Here is a 26274-nt window from a genome sequence, read left to right as displayed (position 1 = left end):
TGCAATTAGCAAAACATTTTGTGAATGTCTTCAGTGGATGAACCTAAATTAATAATTCCATGCAAATATAATTTAAATTGCTATTAACTTACAATTAATCTATCAGGAAAAATTACAATAAAGAACAAGCTTAAATTTTTTAAAAACATCACTTCTCCAAATACTTGCATTCCTTCTCATATGGATGAGAACCACAAGCTTGGAAAGAAATTTGGAAACACCAATGTGTTAAAACTGTCTGCTCCCATACACACCTATTCCATGTTTAGGAAATTCTGAACACAACCATAACCCTCAAATGCCTTGTGCTGAAGCAAAGATAAATCCAAATAAATTATGAAATTTTTAATTATGGGAACAAAGTATAAACAAAACTTTTGTTGCAAATGTCCATTATGTTGGCTTACCCAAAGGTTAGTGAGAATGCTGAAACTTACCCATGGCAAACCCATCATCAGTGAAAGCTGCTCCACTTTTGTTCTTCTTATTCAACTTCTCCTTACAACTGATTGAATGCTCCACAAAATTGAGGGTCTGAAAGAATGAAAGGCTGTCTTGGAATCACAAAGAAACTCACAAATGTCACAAAGCATTGTCATACATGCTACTACAGTCTAACACAAAACATTTAAACACAGCCCTGATCTGACAAGACCTTTTTGAAGCAAGCCCTGGTGCAATGCAGACACTCACCAGGGGGGGAACAATGATGTAGAAGTTCCGCAAGTGCATGTTCTTTGTGCTGCGGAACTCGGGGGCAAACACATCCACCAGCATTTTGAAGTACTCTGTTCCCTCTGCAAAGTTCCGGGTCAGGTCACTCAGCACAGAGTCCAGCTGCCTGCAAGGGAAGAGCAATGCGTTACCTAGTTCTGCTGAAAATCCCGTTGCTTACCCACCTCTTGGAAAACAACCCTCTCTTTGCCCTTTGCCAATGTCCACAATCCAGGATTTGGGAGAGTACCCTCCCTCTACAGCCCATTTGAATAGTGGTTTTTGATTTCATTGTCTCAAAAAAAGGCCTGTGAATAGAACACTTGCATCTTTTTTACCTAAGACCCTGAAAATTTTTAAAAGTAGACCTCAGGCACATAGTGAGGAGAGCTTGTTAGCTTTTGAACAAGGATTTCTTCATGAAATCAGGTTCTAGGTCTATTACTATCAATGCTACTTCACATTTTCAAAACAACTGCTTCTATTTGCTTTGCTTAGAAACAAATATTTTTGCATAAAGACAGCAGAACTTTTAACACATACACACAACTAATACCTGCATTTAGAAACATAAAATGTCAATTTTCTCATCCCACCCCTGCCCCAGACCTCAAATTATGTTAGTGTACCTTGCTGCTTTTTGTGTTTCTTCTGAGAGTTCTTCTTCTTTCACCAGCTCTTCAAAGTTAACAATATCTTCCAGATCAGGAACAAACCTGAAAATTTACTGTTTGTTAGGATTATGCTCACTGAAGTATCTACCCTAATTTATAATTTACTTAATTTAACCTTCTGGGCTTGAACTACTTAGGTCAAGTTATGTCATATCTGTCACACATTCTCATCCAAGCATTATTAACCTCATTTCTAAACACAGACACATCATCAGTTGTACTTCTGTTTTTACTGGGCTATCATCTCCTCCCTCTAGCACTGGATACTCTTGGTAACTATGTTTCCTACTATTTGCAAGAAAACTAACTATTCCTTACTATTCCAAAAGTTACTATGTTTTAATGACCTTTCATAAACACAGACAAAATCTGTACAGAAAAAGGTATGAAAGGAATGTGTTTTCCAAGTTCCTCAGGGTTTGTATTATTTTTCCTTAACGCATCCTTGAAATTATTTAACATCACAAATTACTGGCTTATGGACTAATATCTTACTAATGTGTACATTCTATTAACTCTTTTGCCATGTTTTTGCATAGAATTTGTTTTATTTTTAGTGATTTATGTCCATGACTGTACAGTGCTGAATCTCAGCACTGTCTTCAATAATTACACTTAAATGAAAGCATATAAATGGAGCTTTTCAAAATTGATGGGGAATAGCTAAGGGTTTAGGGAATATCAGCAAGAATAGAGAGCAAGGGGAAGAGAAGGAGCTAAGAGAAAAATGAACTATTTGTAGAAATACCTAATAGCACTACTGCAGCAGTGAAGTCCACCAGATCTTATCATTCGTACATAACCCAAAGCGTTGCCTTTAAAAACAAGAAAAAATAAAGAAGCAATTTATAATTACTTAAACACACACACACTCTACATAGCTCCTATAGGCTCTGAATTGTAAATTAAAGTTGCCATGTAGTTCTGGCACAGAACTTGGCTCTGAAAGCTATGTTATAGAAGTTAAATTGAACCCTGCTATCAAAAGTCTATGTAAAGAAATAAAAAAAAAAAAGCAAGGTTTTGTCCACTTCAGTACAAACTCTTTGCACTGGGCACATTAAACAGTTGTAAGTTCAGATCGGTTCTGCATATTTACAGCATCAGTGGCTGAAAATAGCATTGTCACATCATGCATCACTCAAGGGTACTTCAGCTGGATATATGGCCCATTTTTGAAATACACGAACTAAGCACTAATAGGTTTTTACTAGGAAATACATTCAACATGGGTAAAAGTCAGTTCCATAACAAAGAAAAGAACTAAAAAGGGAACAGGAATCTATGCAAGCTATAACTGTATTTTAGATTAAGACATGTAAAGGCCATTTCTGTGTAATTAGGTGAGAGCATGTTCTTAGCATGGGATACAAGTCAACTTCTTTCCATCTGAGTGGAAATAAATCTAGCTTTAGCCTCAGCTAAAAGGTCAGTTACTAGGTGATGAAGATCTCTTCCATTTAATAATACTTATAACATGTTAGATAGCATTTCATACCAATTTGACTTATGAGTTGTCTGAACTGGTCAAGATAGCTCTGGCCATCTGGAGTTATTCCAAGTTTTCTGATGCCACGGTTGAATTTATCTGCTCTTTCAAAGGGATACTAGAAAAAAAATTTAAAATAATTTGTAATAATTACCTACCCTTAGAAAAAAACTTTTCATCACATCAATAAAGTTCTATTTGGAATGTAGTTCTACATCACATTTACAGCTTTTTTTTTTTTATAAATTATAGACCTGCTTGTCTGTATTAGTTCCCAGGAGTCATTTTACTAAGTCACTTCTGCAAGTTGAGAAGTTAAATAGTTTTACTTTGAAAAAGAAAGTATTCCTAAAACAAATAAGCACTGGACATGTAAAGAAGCTAGCAGTCTATTTTATGAAATACATTGTCTCTCTCATTTTTAAGACAGTTTTCTAGGATGGAAAATTAGACCCTCATTCCCAAATCCTGACATACTAGAGTGAGTGCTACATGATCATCATTTTGGATTCCATTCAAGTAAGCTTATTATTCAAAACTGAAAACTGTAATGCATGAGTTGAACAAAAAGTTTAGAACCTTCAACAGACTACAACTCCATCAAATCATCCTTAAGTCACTGAGAGAATGATTTTAGCCAACTCCAGATTTACATAGCAGACAGAATGAAACAAAGCCCTCCTGAATACAGACATTGGTAACACTGCATTTTGCTAGGAGAAAAGCTGTCCCTTAGTCAAATACACATTTGAATAATAGCAGGGTAATGGTTTGGTCACATGACAGTAACACTTTTTTTAGAAAATTACTCTTAAGCCTTCAAAAACTACTATACCTTGTGATCATTTTGATCTTTGACTTCCCTGAAGAATCTAATGTCTTTGATAAGTCTGGATTTGATATGTTCATCATACATGAACTGGCTAAAAATGTAAAACTTTTTCCTCAAGAACTGGTAAGTGAAATTTACCTATAAGGCAAAAAGAAAAAAAATGTCAAATCAAGAAAGTTAACAAAGTAAAACAAAGACATCTAACACCCTGTTTTCACCACATGCCTGAGTAACTTCTAATGCAAGTTCTCAACTTACTTTAATTTCACTGTTTTAAAAGAATAAGGAAAAATGAATAAACATCTCCTGGAAGGCCTACTCTCTTCCAGGAAAGGACCAAGGAACAAGGTCAGTATTTCAGTTGATCACCTGCCCTACACAGCCATTAGTTTATCTGGAATATCCTGTAACTGTCCTTTTGAAACAATACAAAGATCAAGTGGAAACAGGCAGATATGATCAACTTCTTCAGTCTGTAGAATCTGCATAACCTTCTGACACAACTTTTTTTCTTCCTCAAAAAGTTTTCTAAAGTACTTTCTTATCTCAATACTTCTCATGTCTGCCAAAACAACTCACCATCACAAGTGAGTAAATCTGCATCACCAAAAATAATGTGTGTAGCAGCATTTATTGAGACTGTCCCACTCTCAGACGAAAAGTGAAAGAAATCATCAAAACTTTTAGTAATTTCCACTTCTGAAATAATGACTTGAGAGTGGGTTCAATATTTCAACAAATTCATTTTCTTTTTTTTTTTTTTTCTTTATTTGATAGAGCCAGAAGAATAGAAAAAAGGAAACAGCAACAAGGTAGAACTTAAGCAGCAGACTGGAAAGCACTGACCTGAAAACACCTTTGTCACTGTATCCAAACTTGAGAATCCCAATGATAAATTCCAACTGTAGCAGACACAATGCACCTCTTTGCATTTACCTTGCAAAGAGGCAAATACCTTTGGCTGGTTAAAATGGCCACCTACACCTCAGACATCATTAAAAGCTTTGTAATAGGAACTCATTTTTCCAACAAGTGATCAGAGCTCTGTAGCTTTATTTTGCAAATTGAAAAGCTGGTATTTCTTAAGCATAACAATTACAAGAAGAACTTAAAAAATCAACATTGCATTTTTTCAAGATTTGCTTTAACTGCAGCAAAAGTATCTCTCTATTAAGTGTCAATAAGGAGAAAATCAGGCCATACTGTCCAGAACAGTCCAACCAGAACATCTATTTCTCCTTTGATGTGGTTTTAGATTGCTTCCTTAACATTTAGGTAACTGGAAGTAATAACACTCTCAAAACATTGTGATATTGATTTGTGCCACGTCCAAGAACTCCTTTGTTTTATTAATTCATGCAGAACATTATTACTGCATTATTAAAACTGCATAACCAAATAAACTATAAGGAGATGCAAGGAGGAGGTTTTTGTGCACAATCAAAAACAAATAACCCAACAGCAGCAGTGCAAAAGATACTCACTGTTGTGTTCATGATTCCTGTTCCATGAGTTCGAATTGAGTTAGCAATGTGTCGGATATTGATGGTGTTCAAGTGTTTGTTATTACTAGTTCTTTCAATGAAGATCTGGGAGGCAGGGAGGGAAAATAAAGTTAAGTACTCAAAACTGCTTCTGTGATAAATTATTGATCAAAATAGCCCATATCCTGAGAGCAGCTGATAACTGGTGATTATGGAAAGAACCAAAAAAATCCAGCATGGATACAATGAACTTTATCTAGTAAATTCTTCCAATTTCTACACAGCAGTGATTCAACAATTCTAAGGCAGATGTTGCACTAAAGACTCCCATATTTGAGATTATATCCTACATTAAGTGGTATAAATTCTTTTGGCACCTGTTTGCACTTTTGACCCCACATATACCACAGCAATGAGTTCCACTACTGAATTATAAACTATGAAAAAAAGTACTTATTTTCTTTCAGGAAGCTGCTCATTTTTGTAATGGGCACCTCATTCTCACATTGTGAGAAACCCCAAAGGTTTGTTCCCTGTCCATGTTCTCCATGTCATTCACCGCTTCATCTCTCCAATAACCCATTTTCAGATACACATTTTTCAAGCTCAAAAATCATAACATACTTAGTATGCTCTTATAGAGCAGCCAATTATCCTTGCTGTCATCTGGCTTCCCTGGAAAACTGACATGCAATGATCCTACTGGCAACACATTTCTAAAATATGCTACACAACATTCTCCAAAACCAAGCCATAGCATCCCCCAAGATGTTTTTCTAGAGCACCAATACTATTTTATAGCCTTTCACTATGCACGTTCAGCCTGGGCTTTCTTTACACGTACTACACTCTGCATTTTGCAATCCCTTCAAATTGGAGCCAAATGCCAGGAAAAGTATGGGATATACCTTACCTGATTATTCAAATTGTAGAGGTAGCGGGATACAAAAACATGAATATTTCTCATGATTTCCAAAACATCCAGACCCTGAAACAATATTATTTATTGAGAATTACTATGACAAGACTTCTCAAGACCTCCTGACACACCTAACCACTAAGGTGCAGAAATACTATTTATACAGTCATTTGAAGGTATTTTAGAAAGCAGTGTTTTTCTTTGCAAAATGAAGAACCTCTTAACAATTTTTGTTTGGTGTCTGAAAGATAACACTTAGAGGAGAAAAAAGCAGCTCAGCCCATGTTTTAATATTTGCACTCCTGCCTGGTTTTTTCCAGCTTCCCCTGAAAGTAAGGAATTCTCCAGCCTATTCCACAAGGTGTAATTAAACGATAAAAAATAAAAAATTGAGATGTATCTGTTTTCACATTCTAAAATATAGAATCTTGCCTTAGAGATTCCTACAGACATATAGATGTTTACAGAGAAATAAGCAACTAGCTAATTATCAGTACTGTTGACCCAACCTGTATAAAATACTGAAGTTTGCTATTTAACAGTATAAATTTTACAACTATTTACACTATTTCCCCTAAGGAGTCCTTTAATTATCATTGTGCCTAGAGATGATGCTATTTAATTTATATACCTTATTTCCAGTTCTGCCAGGGATTTCATCAGGCTTTTGAGGCTGGGGGTTTTTGAAGTGTGAGGTGTCTTTGTTTTGAAGTAAAGTTCATACCAGAATCAATGTTATGAAACCAATTTGTTAAATTCTTTAATTCTTTGTAACAATGTGCTTATCAAATATGGCCAAGAGAAAACCAAGGCTGGAAACAGAAACTGATCTACAGCACTTCTGTGCCAAAAAAACAGCTGAAGTTCTTAGTTCTATGCAGTCTTTCAACTTAGGAAGACACAGCCATTATGAACATTAGAAAAAAAGGGGCTGTATTTCTAAGAGCCTTCACCAATGTGCTAACCTAAATGAGAGAGAGAAGCAAACTGCCAAAAATATCCAAGATATTATAACTCCAGAAGGAAAGTCTCCAGAACTATGCAATCTGTAGACCCTGTAACAGTGAATATCTTCACCATTAACTTGATGACTCCACAACTTTATTCTGAATGTCACCATGTTTAGCAGCTTTTAGGAGGCTATAAATCACTCTCCTAGAATCTAATTCACAGGTGTCCCAAAGTCTTCCATCTCCAGCCTGTGAAATAGTTTCTCTTGATGATCACTAAGCAAAAGCTAGCAATAAACCAGGGAGAATGATCCACCTCTCAAAGGTCATTCCAGACTTGTAAGAGTTGTCTTGGCAGCTTGCCAAACTGCTGACACTGAATTTTCAAGAACACTGTCTCTGGCTTTGCATACTCAATTCATTTCATTATATTAAAAAAATGAAAAATTCAAGTCCAACATAACATTAATGAATATCAGTGTGATCTCCAAAGGCAGATACAGATCCTGCCTCACAATTCAACCAGAAATTAAAGGTCACTTTTTCCAAACAGTTCTCTGCTCTTGGATACTTTCATTTCAGTGATTCAGTCCTATGACAGTGGAATGGTGGTTTAAATTCTATGCTTGCCCTGTGGGCACTGTACCTGCTCCAGAGTTTGGCTGGGGAGGTGAGCTTCAGTCATACTTAAACCATAGCGCTGGGTTGCCAAATTTCTCATCTCGCTGTAGGTGGCCCAGTCGTGAAGTGCTACAGTTGTTAAGTTGTAGAAGGTCTTGTCCAAATAATGAGTTACATAAGCTGTGAACACGAAGGATGAACTAAAATAATGCTACCTATTTAGTTAGGAAAGTGTGGAAAGAAGTGAAAAGATATACAAAGCCAAAGTGTAAGAGATGAAAATAATAGAACCAAGCAAATGCGTAACTCCTCACCTTTTATGTCAATGAACCGATTGAAAAAACGTATTGGGTTCAGAAAGAAGAAGTGAGCCAAGTCCTTCATGCCAGCTCTGAAGGGGTTTCTGTCATCTAACTTCAGGTGAGTGTGAACTGATAAGCGCAGGTCCTTTTCTATCTCTTTACACAATTTGTCCAGCAAGTGCTATTCAAAAAAGTTAAAAAAACAAAAATAAAAGGAAAACCCACCAAAACACCAAACAAACACACCAACAAATAACACACACAAAAAAAAAATCATGTTCAGTATCCACTTACAATGCTCTGTTAGAAGAATCAACATTTCTCTCCACAGATATGTGTAAGACTGTTAAAAGAATCAACATTTCTCTCCACAGATATGTGTAAGACTGATTAAACTAGTGAAGAAAGCTTTGCTTTGGTAAAGGCCACACCAGTCAAAGTGAATAAATACTTGGGAACCATAAAAATATTGTTTTCCTGTGTTCTTGTTCTAGTACAAATAGCAAGAAAAAACTACCCAGCTCAGAAAACATAAAGGTTTACCTACCTAATGTCATTTTTTACATGCTTAAAACTTCCATATGCGAGTTTAACACAACTCAAGTATTCTCACTTCTCATTTTAAGGGGAACTAAGCTTAGGGCTATCTATCTAAATAGTAAGAACAAATTCAGTGAGGAAGAGTCTTGCAATAAGAAATTTGGTCTGATTTTCTGAATAATATGTAATGTTTTGTCTTGAACTAGTCAAATAAAAAGCATATTTCAAAGGTTAAAAACTAAGACTTGGGAAATCCAAATTTACATTTTCTTTGTCAAATCTCCTTCATAATTCTAGATAATAATTCAGTCAAGAGGGCATCTGTATTTGCAGACCCTTCACTACTAAAAGCCATGCATGGAAACTAAGAACAGTAGCATTTATTTTAGGCATTCATCCAAACAGAAGCTAATCTGAAAAAAAGCACTCCTCTGTCTGCACAGTCAAATCTACAACTGAGGTTTTGTAAATTTACATTATTTAGAGTGCAGTATTTTCATGTTCCCAGCCAACACAGATCCCATTAAACATGAGTCTTAAATAACCAAAATTGTCAGTCAAACCAAACACCTTCCCATTTATTAAAATACTTCACACCAAAGTTCTCCGTGCTATTTTTACAGATCATATCAGATTTGCTACAATAGATGCTAATCTGAGCTATAGATATTTTAAGCACAGTGGTGTGTTTAATTCCCAACCACAAAAAATTACCTCATTGAGCACTTCCATGATTTCTTTGTCATAGCATTCCAGAAGCACCTCATAAGATTCCAAGTGTCTTGCATACATCATAGCAGGTACACAGTCCCGTAGTGCACTAAACATATACTTATTAAAAAACACATATTATTAACAGACAGATATATCACCAGCACCTCAAACAGTGCTCAAAGCTATCAAAAATCAGAACCACTAGTCTTCCCATTTTCATTAAAAACTGACTTCATAAACCCTACTGAAGTGTTCTGTACTTAATCTGAGGTATTATTTGCTACTGACTGGAAGATCCTAATTATTAGCTATTTCGTCAGAAATTATTTGCACTTTATTAATTTCAGTACTATACAACCCTGGAACAGACATTTGATTTTTATCAGGATTATCATGCCAAAGCCTGATTCACATCTGCAGAAAGCACACATTACTTCAACATGAGGTGAAGAGATGAGGGGTGGAAAAAACTACAGGACAACTATCTAACACAGAACCTTTGAACACAGTGATAAATGCTTTAGAAATATGTAACCACAAAGAGGAACAAAGACTTTTAATGTTCAAGTCTAGCTGGTGTTCATTTCAAATTAGAATGAAGAGAGAAACAAAGAGACAGACACAGAGTTAACAAGAGCAACCCGAGATTTTTTTTAAAGAAATCTAATAGATTTAGAACAAATATTGCTTTTATATCCTCCAGAATGAGAAGAAATGTCTGACTCAGTAGTAGTCAGGGATTTGCTTTTTGAGCTTTTCCTTTAGGAGCTTCAGTCTGAGGTTTATCATTTATTCATCTGAATCTGTCACAACAGTTGTAACATTATTACTTACATGTAGTCTAGCAGAATCCACTGCATTTTCATAGACATCATCTAAATAGATTGGAAAGACAGCTCGATGCCAGTATAAGAAACAACAGTCACATTGTGCTCGAACTCTGGAATAAAAGTTTAATTGTTAGACACGGGTTTGGAAGAAACCATTCTTCTAACACAGTGAGTGTATTTAAACTAAAGACAAGTGCATTTCAAGCCTAAGTTTTACACCATTACTTTAATGTTCCAGATGCACTGACCATCAGAAGAAAGTTCTTTATTAAAGAACTTTTTTTTCCACTAGCCTATTTATAAATAAAACGTACTTGGTTTTGAGAAAAAGTTAACTCAGTCTCTGAAAGACTTAAATCTTACATTACAGCAAATTCCTAAATAACTGTTTTCTTACTACATGCAATTAATAGCCTAGAGATCAAACATATTTTATAAATATCTCCTGTAAGTCAAAGGGGAAACAGTCCTCTCCTGATAAATTCCTGGGATAAATGCAGACAGGTTGTATCTCATGAGTCAACCACTAAAGGTGTTTGTCTCTCCCCTAAAAACTGCATGGAACCCAGATATTCACCTGGCTTACAAATGGCCAGCATGATGTAACTTGAGTGTGCACAGAAACTACAGCAGCAGTAAAACACGGTTCACATGTAAACTAGCAGCCCAATCTCCCAAACAGACTGATGCTAACTCAGAAACTTTGAGGTTGGGTTAAGGGGAACACTTCAGATTACCATAAAACCAAGTCATCCAAGAAAGTCACAGAATTCTAAACAATCAACAACCAGGTGAAATGTGACTTGTGCAAAGACAAGTGAGCTTCTGGCTTAATTCTGTAATTCTTTCTGTCCATTTCTGGTCTAAAAAACATGCAAAAATCACCACCAGCATGCAGAGACCAGATTTTGCCATTCACACAGTGAGGATCCAGCTCCCACAAGACACCAGGCTACCTTCTATATACTGCTGTCCCTGCTTACCTCTCTGTAAGTTCACTGATCAAGTCCAGTTTTTTCAGAACTAACTGAAGGGGAATAAGTTCTTCATCTTTAAATGTTTTCTGTAGAAATGAAGAAAAAAACCCCACATGAGATCACAAGCTGATACTTTTTCATAAGACACTCCACCAAAAAAATGAAGGGCTCCACCAAAAAATGAATGATGGCACTTACCATCTGTGTTCCCACACTCAGTGCAAGGGAAACAATCAGTCGCCTCTGTTTTGTGCTTGGCCCATTGAGGGTGTTCTCAGCCAACACCAAAGCAGAGAGGACATCCAGGCGCTGCTCACTGTACTTCCTATCAGAAATCACCCTTTTCTTGATGACAAAAAGACACAGAAATTCAGAGAAAAGTTACCTAAGCCTAAAGCCAATAGCTTACTACTTCTTCCCAAAGCTTGTGGACTTGTCATAAATTGAGTATTTCTGCAAATACGTTTTGTGAACAGAGTTAACTGAATCCAAATTCATTTACTCTGCCAATTCAGTGATATTACCTGTCTATACTCTTGGAATACATGCAGCCAACATGAACATAGGTTAAGTCATGCTAATGGATCCTTCTATTTACCAACATTTCCCTTTTAACATATTTTCTGATAAGCAGTCAAAATAACAAGACCTGTTCACACAAGTGTTTAATATCCTTCAGTGCAAAAGTTTTAACATATTTTTCTTAATTTAAAAATAATTGCAATGTAATTACAGCTATAATTTGAAACATTTATGAAATTGTATATCTTCAAACACTTTGTGTGTATATATATATATATATATATATATACACACATGAAGTGTTTGAAGATATACAATTTTTCTTAGTGACTTTGAAGTTTGGAAACTCCTCAGTTCAATTTATATATCTGTATACAAATTTTTATAGATACAACTATTTTTTTGCTTACCCTAGAAAATATAGAGATGCCAGATACATAAATTGAGATTACAGTCAAATAAAAAGGAAATTTCATAGCTGCACCAGTAACAACAGCACACATCCTTTGTAACTCTGCTACTGAATGTGATGAAAGAATAAAACCAATGAGTAATACATCAGAAAAGGCATACTAAAGTCTCATTTTTCCCTTCGTCCTGAATTCTGAAATTCAAGGTTTGACAAGCAAAAGAAACTATTTTATTCCACAGTGAAACAGAGAATTTATGCCCACAGTAGGCTCCTGTAAACCATCACATACTACTATTTTGCCAAAAAGACAAAGATTTAAGTAACAGCCTGTTTGCTTAGACCAGCAACAGATTGCTTTATCAATGTGCATCAGAAAAGATGTAAGCAAAGGTCAGCTTGTGAAAATTCACAAGAAACAAAATCTAAAAAGAACACAAGAAGAAGATAACAAGAGATGCAGCAGCTTAGAGGAAGAAGGGAACCATTTTTAGTCAAAAAACAGGTAATCATCTATCCTGTACAGTTTTCTAGGAAAAAGCTTGGAATGACTGGAAAGCTTATATATCTCTGGATTATGATAGAGCATTACACTACACATGTAGAAAAAATACAAAAACCACTTTAAATTAAACTTAATAGTTTTAAAAATACTTAGGGAGATTGATTATTAGAACTTTGATTACATACCTTGGCCACAGAGATAGAGAGAAGAGCCTGATACTGCAGATGCTGAGTGATGTGCGTCACAGAGTCTGCCACAACCATGCTTCTTCGGTAAAACATATATTCTATTGCCTGAAGTCAATTCCAAAACACATTAGGCTCATGTAGCTACCAAAATTGCTGCCTTAGGAATCTGGATTTATGCTGTGTGACTCATCCACACTGCAAATACAGACTCTTTCAATTTTGTAATGTGCTGTTACTAGCAGTTACAATTAACCCTTAGAAACCAAGAAAATAAAACTATTTAGGAGCATAAAAAAGTTTCAGGACTGATTTAAGTTTTGTTTTTTGGTTTTGGATTTTTTTTCAGTTTTGTTCACCACTGCTTTCTGAAGTTACCATGAAAAAGAGTATCTTCTTTTTGGAAAAACTACCAGGAGAAATGTGAAGTGCCACATCTGGGGAGGAACAATCTCCCATACATGAGTATATACCAGGAATCACCCAACTGGAAAGCAGCTTGGAAGGAAAGAACCTGAGGGGTCCTTGTGAACAGCAGGTGGAGTGCAAGGCAGCAATGTGCCCTTGTCCCAAAGAAGGCCAACGGTAGCTTTGGCTCCACTGGACAACACTTTGCTGGCAGCTCGAAGGAGGTGACCCTTCCCCCTGTTCAGCACTGGTGAGGCCACATCTGGAGTCCTGGGTCCAGTTCTGGGTTCCTCAGTACAATAGAGACATGGACACACTGGAGAGAGTCGAGCCAAAGGCCATGAAGGTAATTAACAGACTGGAGCACCTCAAAGGTGAGGAAAGGCTGGGAGAGCTGGGACTGTTCAGTCAGAGAAGAAAAGACTTGGAAGGGGATCTTGTCATTGTACATTAATACCTGGAGGGAGGGTGCAAAGAAGATGGAGCCAGGCTCTTGTCAGATGTGCCCAGTGACAGAACAAGGGGCAATGAGCACAAACTGAAACATAGGAGTTTCCCTCTGAACATAAGAAAACACTTTCTTACTATGAGGATAACCAAGCACTGTCACAGTCTGATTGGCCAGAAAGGTTGTGGAGTCTCCACCTTTGCAGATATTCAAAAGTCATCTGGACACAGTTCTGGACAACTGGCACTACATGTCTCTGCTTGAGAAGGGATAGGCTGGACCAATGATCTCCAGAGATACCCTTCAACCTCAAACTTTCTGTGACATCAACTAAGGAAGCCAGTTAGAAGCCAAAAAATAAAAGAAAAAACCAAACGAACAAAACAACTCAGTTCTAGCCTCCCTAATCTATTCTCTAACCAAACCACTCTCAAACAAGAGGTCATGCATGCAAAAACACTTCCCATCACAGTTTCTTTTTTTTAATATGGGATATTTGGTCAATGTTCTCTGTAATTCCTACATGAAAGAAATAATTTTCATCCAGTGACCTACCTTCAGAAGCTCCACAAGTCTGCACAAGGCTTTTACTGAGGTTTTGGTCATAGGTTTTTGCATTGACATGTAAAGATTCATTGTTGTTTTAATGATGTTGCTAAGACTGTATGCATAAAGAAAACCCTAAAAATAAAATGAATACAAGGGGAAGAAAAATTAAAAATCAGTTTTTCCACACGTCAGTAAAGTAAGTGCTCTCTGTTCCATTTCATACATGACAGCTAATCTTTGCCTTTGCACAACAGAGAGCCTACCAGTCCACTAATCAAGCCTGGGATACCAAAGCTGAATGAGACCCTTTTATTAGCAGACACCATGAAACTGCCTATGACTCATTAGATCATCTGATTAACATCTTCTAAAGCCATTCCAATTAAACACAGTTTAGTGAGTCAAATAATCACAGAGACTCAAAGATCTAATAGCTTCAGTCTATTGTAAACCAATCCATCAAACAATTTCCATCTCCCTAAGAAATATCACATCACAAAAACAATCTAAACCTTCCAGATTCTGTGGAACAAATACACTGACAGTATTTAGACAGTTTTACACTTTCTAAATAGAGATGTCCATCCCACAATAAAGATACCAATCATTTCTACATCAATATATGCTAAGCTTTAAAATGTTGATTATATACAACATGACAAACAATTATTAAACTTACTTCAAAGAAGAAGTAGTAACAAAAAAAAAAACGAAAAAGGGACTAGGAAAATACAGTAAGTGGTGTGGCAAACTCAGTTCAGTATGGAGCAAATTTTTAAGTCCACTGCAACTAATTCAAATGTAAAAAAAACACAGATCCTGGTACATGCCTATCTTTAGCTAAAGGAGACTCAAGATCATGCCACTTTCACACACCTATTCTCATCAATTTTCTGTCAGAGAGATAGATACTTATAAAAACTAGCAAAAAATAAATTAAGAAATAATTAAGATTACATGTTGTTTGTAGGCAAAAATACCCCAGCTGTCTTGGAAGGTAGTAAGATTCTTACAAAGTATCATCACTAGGCAAAGCACAATGAAACAACACAAAATCTTTACTGGGAGTATGTACTGTCCTAGATAAAACTAAATAGACACTGGTTCAGTCCACTGTAAGTACCTCATGACTCAAAAGGAAAGAAACCCAAAACCTTTACTACAGAGAAGATTAAGTTTCTTGATTTCCTGTGTCGAGAAAAATCCAAAATTCTAGCTACTGAATATTTAGTCAGATTCCCTCTCCCCACATTCTTTAGCAAAAGACCTTTTACAGATTTTCTTGGAAGAGTACTGGGCATTAAAAGCTTTATAAGAATTCCAAAACCATGAAATGACACACCAGTGATCACAGAGCTCCTGTGGCTTTTTTTATGTTCAACAACTTGCACCAAAACATCAGTTTGCTGCATCACCACATTAAAAGATTGCACACCTGGATGAAGACATTGCAGCGGTTAGAAAGATCTTCAGAAAACTTTGTTGTGCGCTGCTCCTTGGACAAGATAGATTCCATTTTTGTCATCCACGAGCTCACAAAAACATAATATGACTGCATATCTCTGGGGAAGGAAACAGAGAATGTTGCTCACTTCAAGTAAGAAGATTATGAAGATTTTCTTATTTCTTTCCAAACCTTTCCCTTGCAAGGGAAATATTTTAAACCTTCAGTCCCCAAAATAACTCACCTTCCCTAAAGTATCAGAACCCTATACTCATTTACATTTAAATTCTCAGCAGGTAAGGACTAGTTAGTATGCCAATTATGTCTATACAATGAGTCAAAAATCATCTACTTTTCAAGAGAACACATGGCCCTGTTAGCAGTGCATATACCACATTTCCTTAAATTAAAAGGCTACATAAAACTGTTAGAAAATGCTTTTAAACACTAGACAGAAAAGTCCAACACTGGTGCTACTTTTTTTCACCCCAGTTTGAATTTTTCTTGCTTACACACACACACACAAACAAATACAACTTAAGTGTTCTTAAGTAACAGAAGTTCATCTGTGTGAATTCCACTAGTTTTAATAATTGGTTAAGTAGAGTTAAATAGAGAATTGTGACACTGTAATATAACTTCTTCCAGCAGTTGTAGCAGAAAAGTATTTAGGTCATTGATGCTGTTACCAAAAATGACACTTTTAAAAAGAGTCCTCATATTTAGGGAACAGTCCAATTATCACAGGCAGTGCAAGGATTTGTAAACAAGCAAGAAAAAGTTATTTGCACAATTCAAATCAGCAGATGCAAAACCTGGATTTTATTAAAATATCCTCAAAATTGTGTGTAAAAAGTAAGGCAACAAAACTGGGGAAGGAGCATAATGCCTGTAAGGGAGCTGAGGGTGTTCAGCCTGGAAAAAAGGAGAGCCAGGGAGACCGCACTGCTCTCTACAACTCCCTGAAAGCAGATTTTTGTGAGGTGGGGTCTGGTCTCTTCTCCCAAATAACAAATGACAGGCCAAGAGAAAACTGCACAAGAGGAGGTTTAGATTGAAGATTAGGAAAATTTCTTCACCAAACTGTCCAGGGAAGGGGGGCTGTCCAGGGAAGGGGTTGGGTCACCATTGCTGGAAGTATCTAAAAGATGTGCAGATGTGGGCCTTGGGGACATGGTTTAGTGGTGAACTTGGCACTGCTGAGGTATAACTGGTGATCCTTCAGGCCTTCTCCAAGTTAAATGATTCTATGTTTCTATGAAATGTATATGAATACCAAGATGTTTTTCTGAACTTCTTAATCTTAAGACTTGTACCACTGCCCAAGACCAGAAGCAAAGCAGCAGTGCAATTATGCCCTACCTAGGAATTAAAGCCCAGGAAAGAATCAGGGCTAGGAAAAAGTGGGTTGAAAAAGAAAGCAGAGCAGAATTGAAAATAATCTGTCAGAGAATCAGGCACAGAGCTGCTTTTTCCCCCTTCCCTCCTCCACCTCCAACTCAGTTCTGCCAGCTTATTTATCGGAAGACAAAATGCAAAACCTAAGTTTTTATTGCCATTACACAGACCCCAGTTTCCACTTTCTTGTTTTGTTCTCAAACATACAAACCTTAGCCCTGCTATCTTCCTATGCAGGACACTTGTTCTTAAGACTAACAGCTAAAAATATTCCATCTTATCTTTAAGCATATTTTAGAAGACAATGAAGTGAGCTGCACACTACATGCAGAACACAAAACAAGGGAGGCTTTCTTCAAAAATAGATAATTTCAAAGACCATTAAACAAACAATAAAAAAGTCACAAAGAAAGAAAACCTTGCAACGAAAGTATCATCACCAAGCAGAGGAAAGCTCCACTACCAGCCTACTAGCAACTTACCTCCATAAACATATAGAAAGCAGAGAGCCCTAATAGAAAACAAAGCAGCCCAGGTTACTAGAAACTAGTTTAAAAAACAAAAGGTAATTCGAAAATATGGAAACAGAAGTAACTGAAACAAATATTTAGAACTGCTAGGAACATTGCTATTTTGGTGTAATAGTACATATTTTTCTGAAAGCATGACATGAAAAGCAGCTTAATTTTGACCAAAATTTTTGCAGCAACCCTAACACACACACACTGCTGCAATGAAGTGGAACAAGTGACTAACACCACTGACAGACACCACAGAACATGCTACTACACTGAATGAAAAAGCCCACATGCTTAAAAACTATTTGCCAAATAGCATCATTAGGCAGTATTAGGATGCATACTTGGTAAGTGACTGTGCCCTCTGCTGTAGAAAGTTCTCCCTTTGTGTTTTAACTGTATGAATACTTTTCTTGTCCAGTAGTTTGGCAGCAGCTGGAATCTTCTGAATCAGAAAATTGTCAGCAAACCAGATAATGTTAGCTGTTAATGTAATGGCTGGTACCTGGGAAGAAAAAAAAAAAAGGAGGGGGAAATACTACCAAGTAGCAATAAACACAATTAACACAGTTCAGTTTATTTCTGTGTAACTGTTTTCTACAGAGTATTGCATTGATATTAAAAAAGTTTTCCTAGATGTTCACTAAGGACACCATGGGCAAAATTATAACCACTCTCAGTGATTCTAAACAATATTAGAGAATTTAATAATTTCTTCATACCATCCAATATGAAAACATCCCACTCAACTTTGCACTTAGAGGTCTTCCAAAACAAACGTTTCTAGTCACAGTCAAAACCCAAAGCATTTATTCAGCACCAGAGTAATCATAACTCAAAGAGATTTTTTTCTTCAGTGCCATATTAATCTTGAGAAGAAAGATTGTAATAGAAATGGTAAGTTTATTTTACCTTGCTGTTATGTGAGTGCACCAATTTTAGACCATCTTTAAAAGAAAACAGCAGGGGAGTGTTATAAAAAGTGGAAAATTTTTAACTCTGTTTTCAGACTTTTTTGTGTCCTTTCTTTTCCCAACACTGCGCTACACTATGTAACTCAGGAAATTATCTACTTCATTACTGAAAGAGAAAAGAATAAAGCACTTACCTTCTTACAGACATCCAACAATGACTTATAAAATTTCTTGTCTACAGTCCGAAAAATCTGAAAATGCAATACAAAGAGGCCACAGATGCCCACATATTTATCTCTCTGGTCAATTTCTGAAGGTTCACCTGAAAAAATACACCCTTGTGAATTTTACTCCCACACAAACAATATAAACAATTTGAGAAACAGTGAAGCTGTCTGGAAAAGCATGAGCTTGCCTTACCAAGTTTGGCTTCGACATTTGAGAAAGATGTACGAAGAATATGAGCAAATTCTTCAGCAAATGTGCTGTTCTTTGACACAGTCACGCCACCATTTAAAGAATCAAATTGTTGCTCTATACAGGCCTGAAAAAAAGGGAGGGGAAAATATCAATATATCAAGATAATGCCATGAGTTTTGGACCTTGATAGAGTACTGGTTTTCAAGAGAATACTGGAAGAGCACACTGATTTAAGACTGACCTAAAGTAGGCCTTTTACATATTACATATTCTGAATTATGACATATTCTGAATTCTATGACATATTCTGAAATTCTACATATTCTGAATTATGACATACATATTCTTAACTAGGCTTACATTTTTAAGTATAAAACCAGAAAATATTAAAACACTCTTACACTTGACATTCCAAACCCCATTTTATTTATTTTCCCATTTCCTTTAAGGAGCATTTTTAAAGAAGCCATTTGATGAGCTAGTGCTAAGAAACTAGTTGCATATTTTTATTATCACATTATAACCTGTTACTAACTGTCCTTTAATCAATATTATCATACAAGTCGCTTATAGGAGGTGGCTCATGACCTTGCAGCATAAAACCACACACTACTGCTGGCAGTTTAAAAAAGCTCCCAAAACCTCATGACAGTCAAAAAATAGAGACACATTGCATAATTTACAAAGAGACTAGAAAAGTCTTTATTAGAACTGCATCTAATATTTTTAATGAATTATTGTTAGGAAGAGGCATTTGCAGGACAGGAGAGGAAACTTCCTGAATAAATTCCACTCAAATCCTATTCATGTCTCAAACCTATAATTAAGTCTTTGTACTTATACAGCATTAGGGAAACATAACATGAAAAGTGGATAGCTGGTAGCATTGTCCTCTGAAAGAATAAGCCAAACTATGCTTAATTATTTACCTACAATTTCCTTTTGAAGGCTTTTAAAGAACAAACAATTTTTTCCTAATGCCATTTAAGATGTAATGGCATGACCCAAGCAACTGAACTCTGCTTTGAACAGGTTCAACAACATTATCATCTGCCCACTATGCCACAACATCCCATTTCAATGTCTGTAATATACACTTTTCTAAAGAAATGGCTTCTTGTATGAATTGAATAAAGTTTAATTTCACTACACAGAAAATGTAACGAAATCCTTCTCATCCACTAGTGCCGCTGAATGATCCAGGGATATGTCCCACCACAGTGGTCTCTAATGACAGCAACCTGTCTTGTACACAAGGAATGACAGGTCACACTCAACATATTTTAAATTTTAAAGATTATTGAGGAAACTAATTAATTTGCAGCTAAAATAAAGACCTGTGCTATGTAAACCTGCTCACTATTATGCGGACAAAGCAGAATTCTGATAATACACAGTCCTAATGCCAAGCTGTCTGTGTTTCTCTAGTTCAGCAAAACAGTCAGCATTTACTGCCATCATTCAAAGCTTGGCACAGTTCAAGCACAAGAGAAGTGCAAGAAAGGCTCTGTTGTAAGATCCTTTTTTCTCCCAGGCACAGATGCAAGAGCCAAATTCACACATCACTGTGACTGGAACAAAACCAAAATACAAACAAACAAACCAACCATTCTGAAAAGAGTCATGCTTTCATGTAAGCTTCCTCTATCATACAGGGGAATATGAAGTTCATTACCTGAAATATCATTCCATCAAGTAACTGGCATTCCAGTTTTAACAGCAGTTTTTCAAATGGCTTTAGTTTATCTTCTTGAATCCCAAACTTAGAAGGGTTGTGATGGACAGATTTTAGCAGCCTGTAAGGGGTAGATGTGGAACACACACATGCAACACACTTAAAACATAGTCACAGTTTTATCATATCCTGCACTACTCTGATAAGACATTTTAATTCCCCTCTCCTGCCTTTAGCAGCAATCCCCCCCCAAAAAAAAACCAAAACCAAAAACAAACAAAAACCAACCAAACAACAATTAAAAAAAACCAAACCAAACCAAAACAAAAAGCCACACAAAAATCATACCAACAAATAAAAAAAGTAACCAATCAACCAAACAAACAAAAAAAACCACCCCAAAAAACCCAAAAATATACTCAGACTGTAAGACTGTATAAACAATCTGCATTTGAGTAACTATTTGGGTTTTCAAGGATAGACTTAATATTCCACTAATTCAGCTACCTTTATAATTGTTGACTCTTCAGCTTTTACTTAAGATACCATCCCTTTTTAAAGCTCATCCATTCCCATGATCAATATGGACAGGGATAGTCTTAGCTCAGTTCTTTATACAACTAAATTTCTTACTGAATATTCTTTAAATCCCACCAACTATTACATTATTTGCCAAGATGCCTACCCTGCACTGAAAATGCAACATTTGTACTCAAACAGACAAAATATTTACTGGTGCCTTTAGAAGGACACTGTGGTAGCTTAGCCCTGCTCTTCACTGAAATTTCTGGAGAGTCTACCAAAATCCATGTCCCCACACTTTCTTGGAACACAGACAGATGCATATGCTTTTATGTCTTAATTTGTGGGAGTATTTTACACATCAGAGACACACCTCTTATACATGGTCCAGTGATCTTTCAGTGTGGCATGATTGTCAATTATTTCATCCAGAGTTATCAAGATTGTGAGCAACTCTCCTAGATGCTCATACATTGCCTGTTTGTGAAGGGAAAAAGAAGAAAGAAAAGGACTGTAATTATTAGAAAGTTTACTGCAGTCATATGAGGCACATAAAATTTCAGTTCCTTTCAATACATTTTCAGCCAACAAGATATCAGCTAGACAGTTAGAGGAGAAATTGTGGTTTAGCAGCTTAAAGATTTGACTTGTAGTGACACAAGAAATATTAAAGGGATGTCTGTACACAAATTAAATTCCTTGATCTATCTTGACACTGAAGACCCAATTTTTTAAATAGTCTATATGATGAGGCATACATTGCAATAAAGAAGCGTGCAAACACTTTGTTGCTAAGACATCTAGAATATGACAGACATGGAGACACCAGGCCTTCCCATATAAAGGTCAGAAAAAGCTGATTAATAAAATAAAACCTTTAAATTGAAAGCTGTTCTTAAAGTCACTTTCATGCTGTCTTCCTCAGGATTAATCAAGACCTATATATATTCACATAAGCAAAAGGGTTCCAAATCGTTCCCACCTGAAAATGAACTCCAGATGTCTCTATAATTTTAGGTGCATTCCTGTAAATAAAATCAATATTTTAATGCCTTTTTAATCCTTAGAACAGATCATATTTATCAGTTCTGTATCATGGTGTGTTCTCTGTTTTCTGGGTACATTTTTCTTCATTAACATAGTAATTTCAGGAAACAAAAGAACATCAAAACCTGATGAAAAGTATATACTGTTTGAAATCTGTATACTCTGATCAAATTTAAAACTGTATTTTTAAAGAGACAGCATGTGACTGGTTGAAACCACCAAGTGTATTCAGTGCACAGGTGTGTCAGCAATTCCCACTTTAGTTATGCAAATAGCCTTGACACTAGAGAATAAAACCACTTTGTATTTACTCAAGCCATGTCCAAGCTACACATCCAGCACCACACAGGAAGTCTGCCTTGTGCTGTGGTATAAGCCAAAAATAAAAGAAGAATCATGCTATCCTACTGGGGGATGGGGAAACAATTGAGAGTCCTGCAGAGGTATTTAAAGCAAACTCCAACAATCCTGTTCAGAACTAAACCTTCCTTACAGTTTTCAAAGGAGCTAAACCAAACATCTCTTACCAAGCTAAACTTCAGATGTTAAAACCATGGCTGTTCTGTGAAAAATATATGCCAAGATTTACATTTTCAAATTAAACTGTAGAAGTGATTTGATTTTTTAGCTATGTATCAAGAAACAGGAGGAGCGCATCAAACAGAGCAAGGATAAAAAAAATCAGCAATATTTCTCAAACATAAAGACTAAAAATGACAAACACTAACATCCTTGCATCTCACTATATACAAGCACTATCTTTTCTGAAAACAAAACGAAACCATTTCCATAACTGTTTATGAAACTTACACAGCAAAGCACTCTATCTCTAGACAACAATATTCCAAAAAGGACCATGCCTTAAATAGAACATTCATGTTTTATACATTTAACTCTACTAGTAACAATACAGTATTTTAGGCAATAATTACTTGTTGCTGGTATACAGAACAGCCAGCTGATGCACTACATTCACCACCACTTCATAACATCGGGTAACAAAGCAGGACAGCTCCTGAAATACAAGAAAACAAAATGCATATAAATGTATAGATCCTCCTCATAGACAAGTTGTCATTACACAAAAAAAGACCCTGAACATAAACTACAGAATATGCAGCTGAAGATCCAACTACATCCCTAACCCAAGTCAATGGACAGATTTACAGCAGGATGGAAAATATCCTACTAACAGCTCTGAAAAAGGATCTGGGACTAAGCTAAGAAACTACCAAACACAAGCTTCCAGTACAACTCTGACCATTTATAGTATTGTTTCAATTTAGCAAAGACAGCAAGAAGTGACTTGACAACAGATCCCAAGTACTTTCAGGGACAAAATTGTGCTTTTTCCCCACTAGATTCAAGAGTCACACTCTGGATGCTGGTAATAGCCAAATTCAAATTAGAAATTACCACAGGAGCTCTAACTGTAAGAGTGATAAGCCACAGAATACTGCTTTAAAACAAAGAAAGTCAATGTCTTTGAAAGGTTTGCCTGACGAAGGCAGAACTTAGGCTTGGTTATGTACCACAAAATGAGTAAGAACATGTCAACTCTGACTATGTAAAGTATCTTAATTTCTATAATGGATTTTAACATGGCATTCCTTGAACAACAGGATAAATTAATATAAGTTTCCCTTAACTGCAGTAATATCTGCTCCTTAATTTACCTTACAAATCCCATCAGGGAAATGTCAGTGTGTGATGAGCCTAGCCAGTCTGCACGCAGATGGCTTTATAGCAGACAGCCCACACTGGATGAACAGTCAGCCAGCCAGGAGATTGGGCAGCAGCTGAATTCTGTCTTCCTCTCCATCAAAAATAGATCCTATTTGGGCTTCTGCCTTCTATTAGTCACCAGTTTTCACAAAACATTACTTTTTAAAATTGTACTGCTCTAACAAATGCAGCTGAAATAAGCCAACAGATTCCAGAAGAATGGATTAATAGACAGATGAGATCATGCTTCCTGGGAAGGCAGCACCAGCTGCCATTTTAAAATTTCTGGAAAGAAGTCCAATTCAACAGAACACACATATTAGCAGCTACATAATACAGACAAGACTGTAATAAACTAATATTTCAGAGCATTATTTTGATAACACTTTAAAAAAACTTTCTGACCTAGCAAATTTGAGGCTTCTGCATCTAGCTAATCCAGAAAGCCCAGAAGAGCCAAGAAACCAATACATGGTGATTAGCTCTACAAACACCTACAAAGCTGGTAAGACAAAGAGGTTGGAAAATGAGAAAGAAAACACGAGTGATCCTAACAATTCACTGCACTTCACCATGGTAAAGGAAGTTGAGAAATTACTTCCTACAAAGCATTTGTCTTGTCACGACAATGATTAGTGTCCCGCTGCAGAATCAGAACATAAATTTTAACCCCTGTTCAACCAGAATTTATTTAAATATTCTGGAAGCTTCCTCTATATTCTCTACTTCACCACAGCTACTCCTTACAAGCAATATTGCATAAAAATAGAAACATTTTTGGGAATGAGACAGTTGCTTAAGTTATACTAAGGACAAAAAACTCCACAATAGACTGAATTCCAAGAGCACAGGAAATCCTCAGAATAAAAACAGATCCTGTTTTCATTGAAAGGAGTATTCTTCCAAAAATGTTTGAAGGAAACATAAGCAATTTTTTTCAGGTACATACTTTGATTTTGTTTTCTTCAACCAGCTAAAAAAAACCCAAACATATAAAACAATTAATCCATTTCCAATGTTCAATAAACACCAGAACTTGCTAACTAAACTCAGTTATCTTTAACTACGGATGAAAGCAGAGCAACCTCAATTTATCTTCTCCAACTGAAATATTTTAAAGTAATTTCTAATTCCTTCTCTCATTAGACTTCCAGAGAGAAGTATAAAAAATCCCCAAACAATGTGTGATGCATCAGCTGGTCTGCAGGCAAAACATAGTAACATATCAGATGACTGCTATGCCTTTCAGCAAAATGCAAACGGGATATGGCAGACTGTTAAATCCATTTTGCAAGTAAAATTAAGATTATAATTGCTGTCAAACAATCAAAACATACTCTACCTGCAAGAAAGAAACAAATCTTCCCATCTGTATTTGGCAATCTCCCTCCACCATGCTGGAATCTGTGGCTTAAAAGAGAAACATTTGTCAACAGTTTCTAAAGCCTGCGTTGTCCCTGTTAAACTAACACTGAATCTTGCCCTCCAAGCCATTTATTTGTCATACTAGTAGAGTGCACTATTATAAGTGTATTGATGGAGCCTCAAAACCTTGTAATTTTGCTTTCCTAAGGACTTATTTTTGGAGTTTCTTTTTCATTAAAAACTACATGGTTTATAAATTAGATACAAAGCTGGGAAAAGTCTTCTTCATCTAAAAGAAAAAAAAATAAACCCCGTAATTCTTGAGGGGAAATATATTATGTAACTTCATATAAATGTTTCTATTTTTAAGAAATTTGCATGAAAATACTAGGTATTTTTCTTGCAAGAAACATCCAAATGTTTTTTATGAAGAGAATATACTACATGATTAACTAGAAAGAATTAATTTTTTTTTCCCTATATATCCTTCTGCACAAAAGAACAGGCTTACCACCATAGCTTCACAACATTATCTGTATAACACAGAACACAGAAATACAATAATTACATCAGCCATGCCGAAGTGTTTCAGTCATCTGGAGCAGTTTGAACATCACCTGACAAAATACTGTCTTTTTTAATGCGACAACAGATAGATGCTCTAGACTTGAGATTTTTCTTCTGGGTCACTCCGAGCAAGAAGAGCTCACTTAAAATTACAAGTTTACCTGCCTAAGAAATGCAGGTCTTCTTGCTACATAAAATATATTCTTTTACAGCTGTCAGAGATTAAAGGAGTCTCCATTTTTCTCTAATATGGAGCTCTGGGACAGGATACTAAACATTGCTTTGCTTCCCATTTCCACATTTTATGCAACTTTTAATCTCTTCAGTGTATGTTCCAAAAAACTCTACCCCACTACCTGAAGTTCCTAGACTAGTCCTAGCCACTGCAAAGACAAGATGGGGAAAAAAGTTCTCTTTACATAGATGGAAAAAGCCAGCATAGTATTGGTTTAAATTTCTACCATCCTTGAGCAAGTAACTTTGCCAGTTGTTTAAAGTAAGCAAGCTTGCTGTTATCAAAGAAAATGCTACAAGTAGGGATATAGAAATAAAGAACATAATTATTGCATTCCTACCTAACCCTCAAAAGGCTGACCTCTCAGTTCCT

General features: G+C 36.1%; 1 protein-coding gene across 7 annotated transcripts in view; it reads right to left on the bottom strand.

Moving 5' to 3' along the window:
• The window catches only part of WASHC4 (WASH complex subunit 4), a 59566-nt gene that overhangs the window by 26501 nt on the left and 6791 nt on the right, over window positions 1-26274 (bottom strand). For all 7 annotated transcript variants that reach the window (XR_013182331.1, XR_013182333.1, XR_013182332.1 and 4 more), the window contains exons 6-30: window positions 25078-25145; window positions 22943-23025; window positions 21946-21988; window positions 21337-21440; window positions 20442-20562; window positions 18767-18890; window positions 18541-18668; window positions 17777-17937; window positions 15508-15634; window positions 14079-14204; window positions 12668-12775; window positions 11245-11391; window positions 11053-11132; window positions 10074-10179; window positions 9240-9356; window positions 7998-8166; window positions 7709-7863; window positions 6107-6181; window positions 5194-5298; window positions 3713-3847; window positions 2887-2995; window positions 2137-2203; window positions 1344-1430; window positions 694-841; window positions 438-534 (exon numbers count right to left, since the gene is read on the bottom strand). Coding sequence is in view for 3 of the 7 variants with exons in the window: in XM_077178467.1 (XP_077034582.1) it covers window positions 438-534; window positions 694-841; window positions 1344-1430; window positions 2137-2203; window positions 2887-2995; window positions 3713-3847; window positions 5194-5298; window positions 6107-6181; window positions 7709-7863; window positions 7998-8166; window positions 9240-9356; window positions 10074-10179; window positions 11053-11132; window positions 11245-11391; window positions 12668-12775; window positions 14079-14204; window positions 15508-15634; window positions 17777-17937; window positions 18541-18668; window positions 18767-18890; window positions 20442-20562; window positions 21337-21440; window positions 21946-21988; window positions 22943-23025; window positions 25078-25145 (2790 nt within the window). In the remaining 4 variants the exon portion in view is untranslated. The remainder of the gene's footprint in view (window positions 1-437; window positions 535-693; window positions 842-1343; window positions 1431-2136; window positions 2204-2886; window positions 2996-3712; window positions 3848-5193; window positions 5299-6106; window positions 6182-7708; window positions 7864-7997; window positions 8167-9239; window positions 9357-10073; window positions 10180-11052; window positions 11133-11244; window positions 11392-12667; window positions 12776-14078; window positions 14205-15507; window positions 15635-17776; window positions 17938-18540; window positions 18669-18766; window positions 18891-20441; window positions 20563-21336; window positions 21441-21945; window positions 21989-22942; window positions 23026-25077; window positions 25146-26274) is intronic.

The sequence above is a fragment of the Agelaius phoeniceus genome, chromosome 5, assembly GCF_051311805.1.
Source record: "Agelaius phoeniceus isolate bAgePho1 chromosome 5, bAgePho1.hap1, whole genome shotgun sequence".
NCBI classification, from domain to species: Eukaryota; Metazoa; Chordata; class Aves; order Passeriformes; family Icteridae; genus Agelaius; species Agelaius phoeniceus.
Note: the sequence above shows the minus strand (reverse complement) of the source record. Positions and strands in the feature narration are given on the sequence as shown.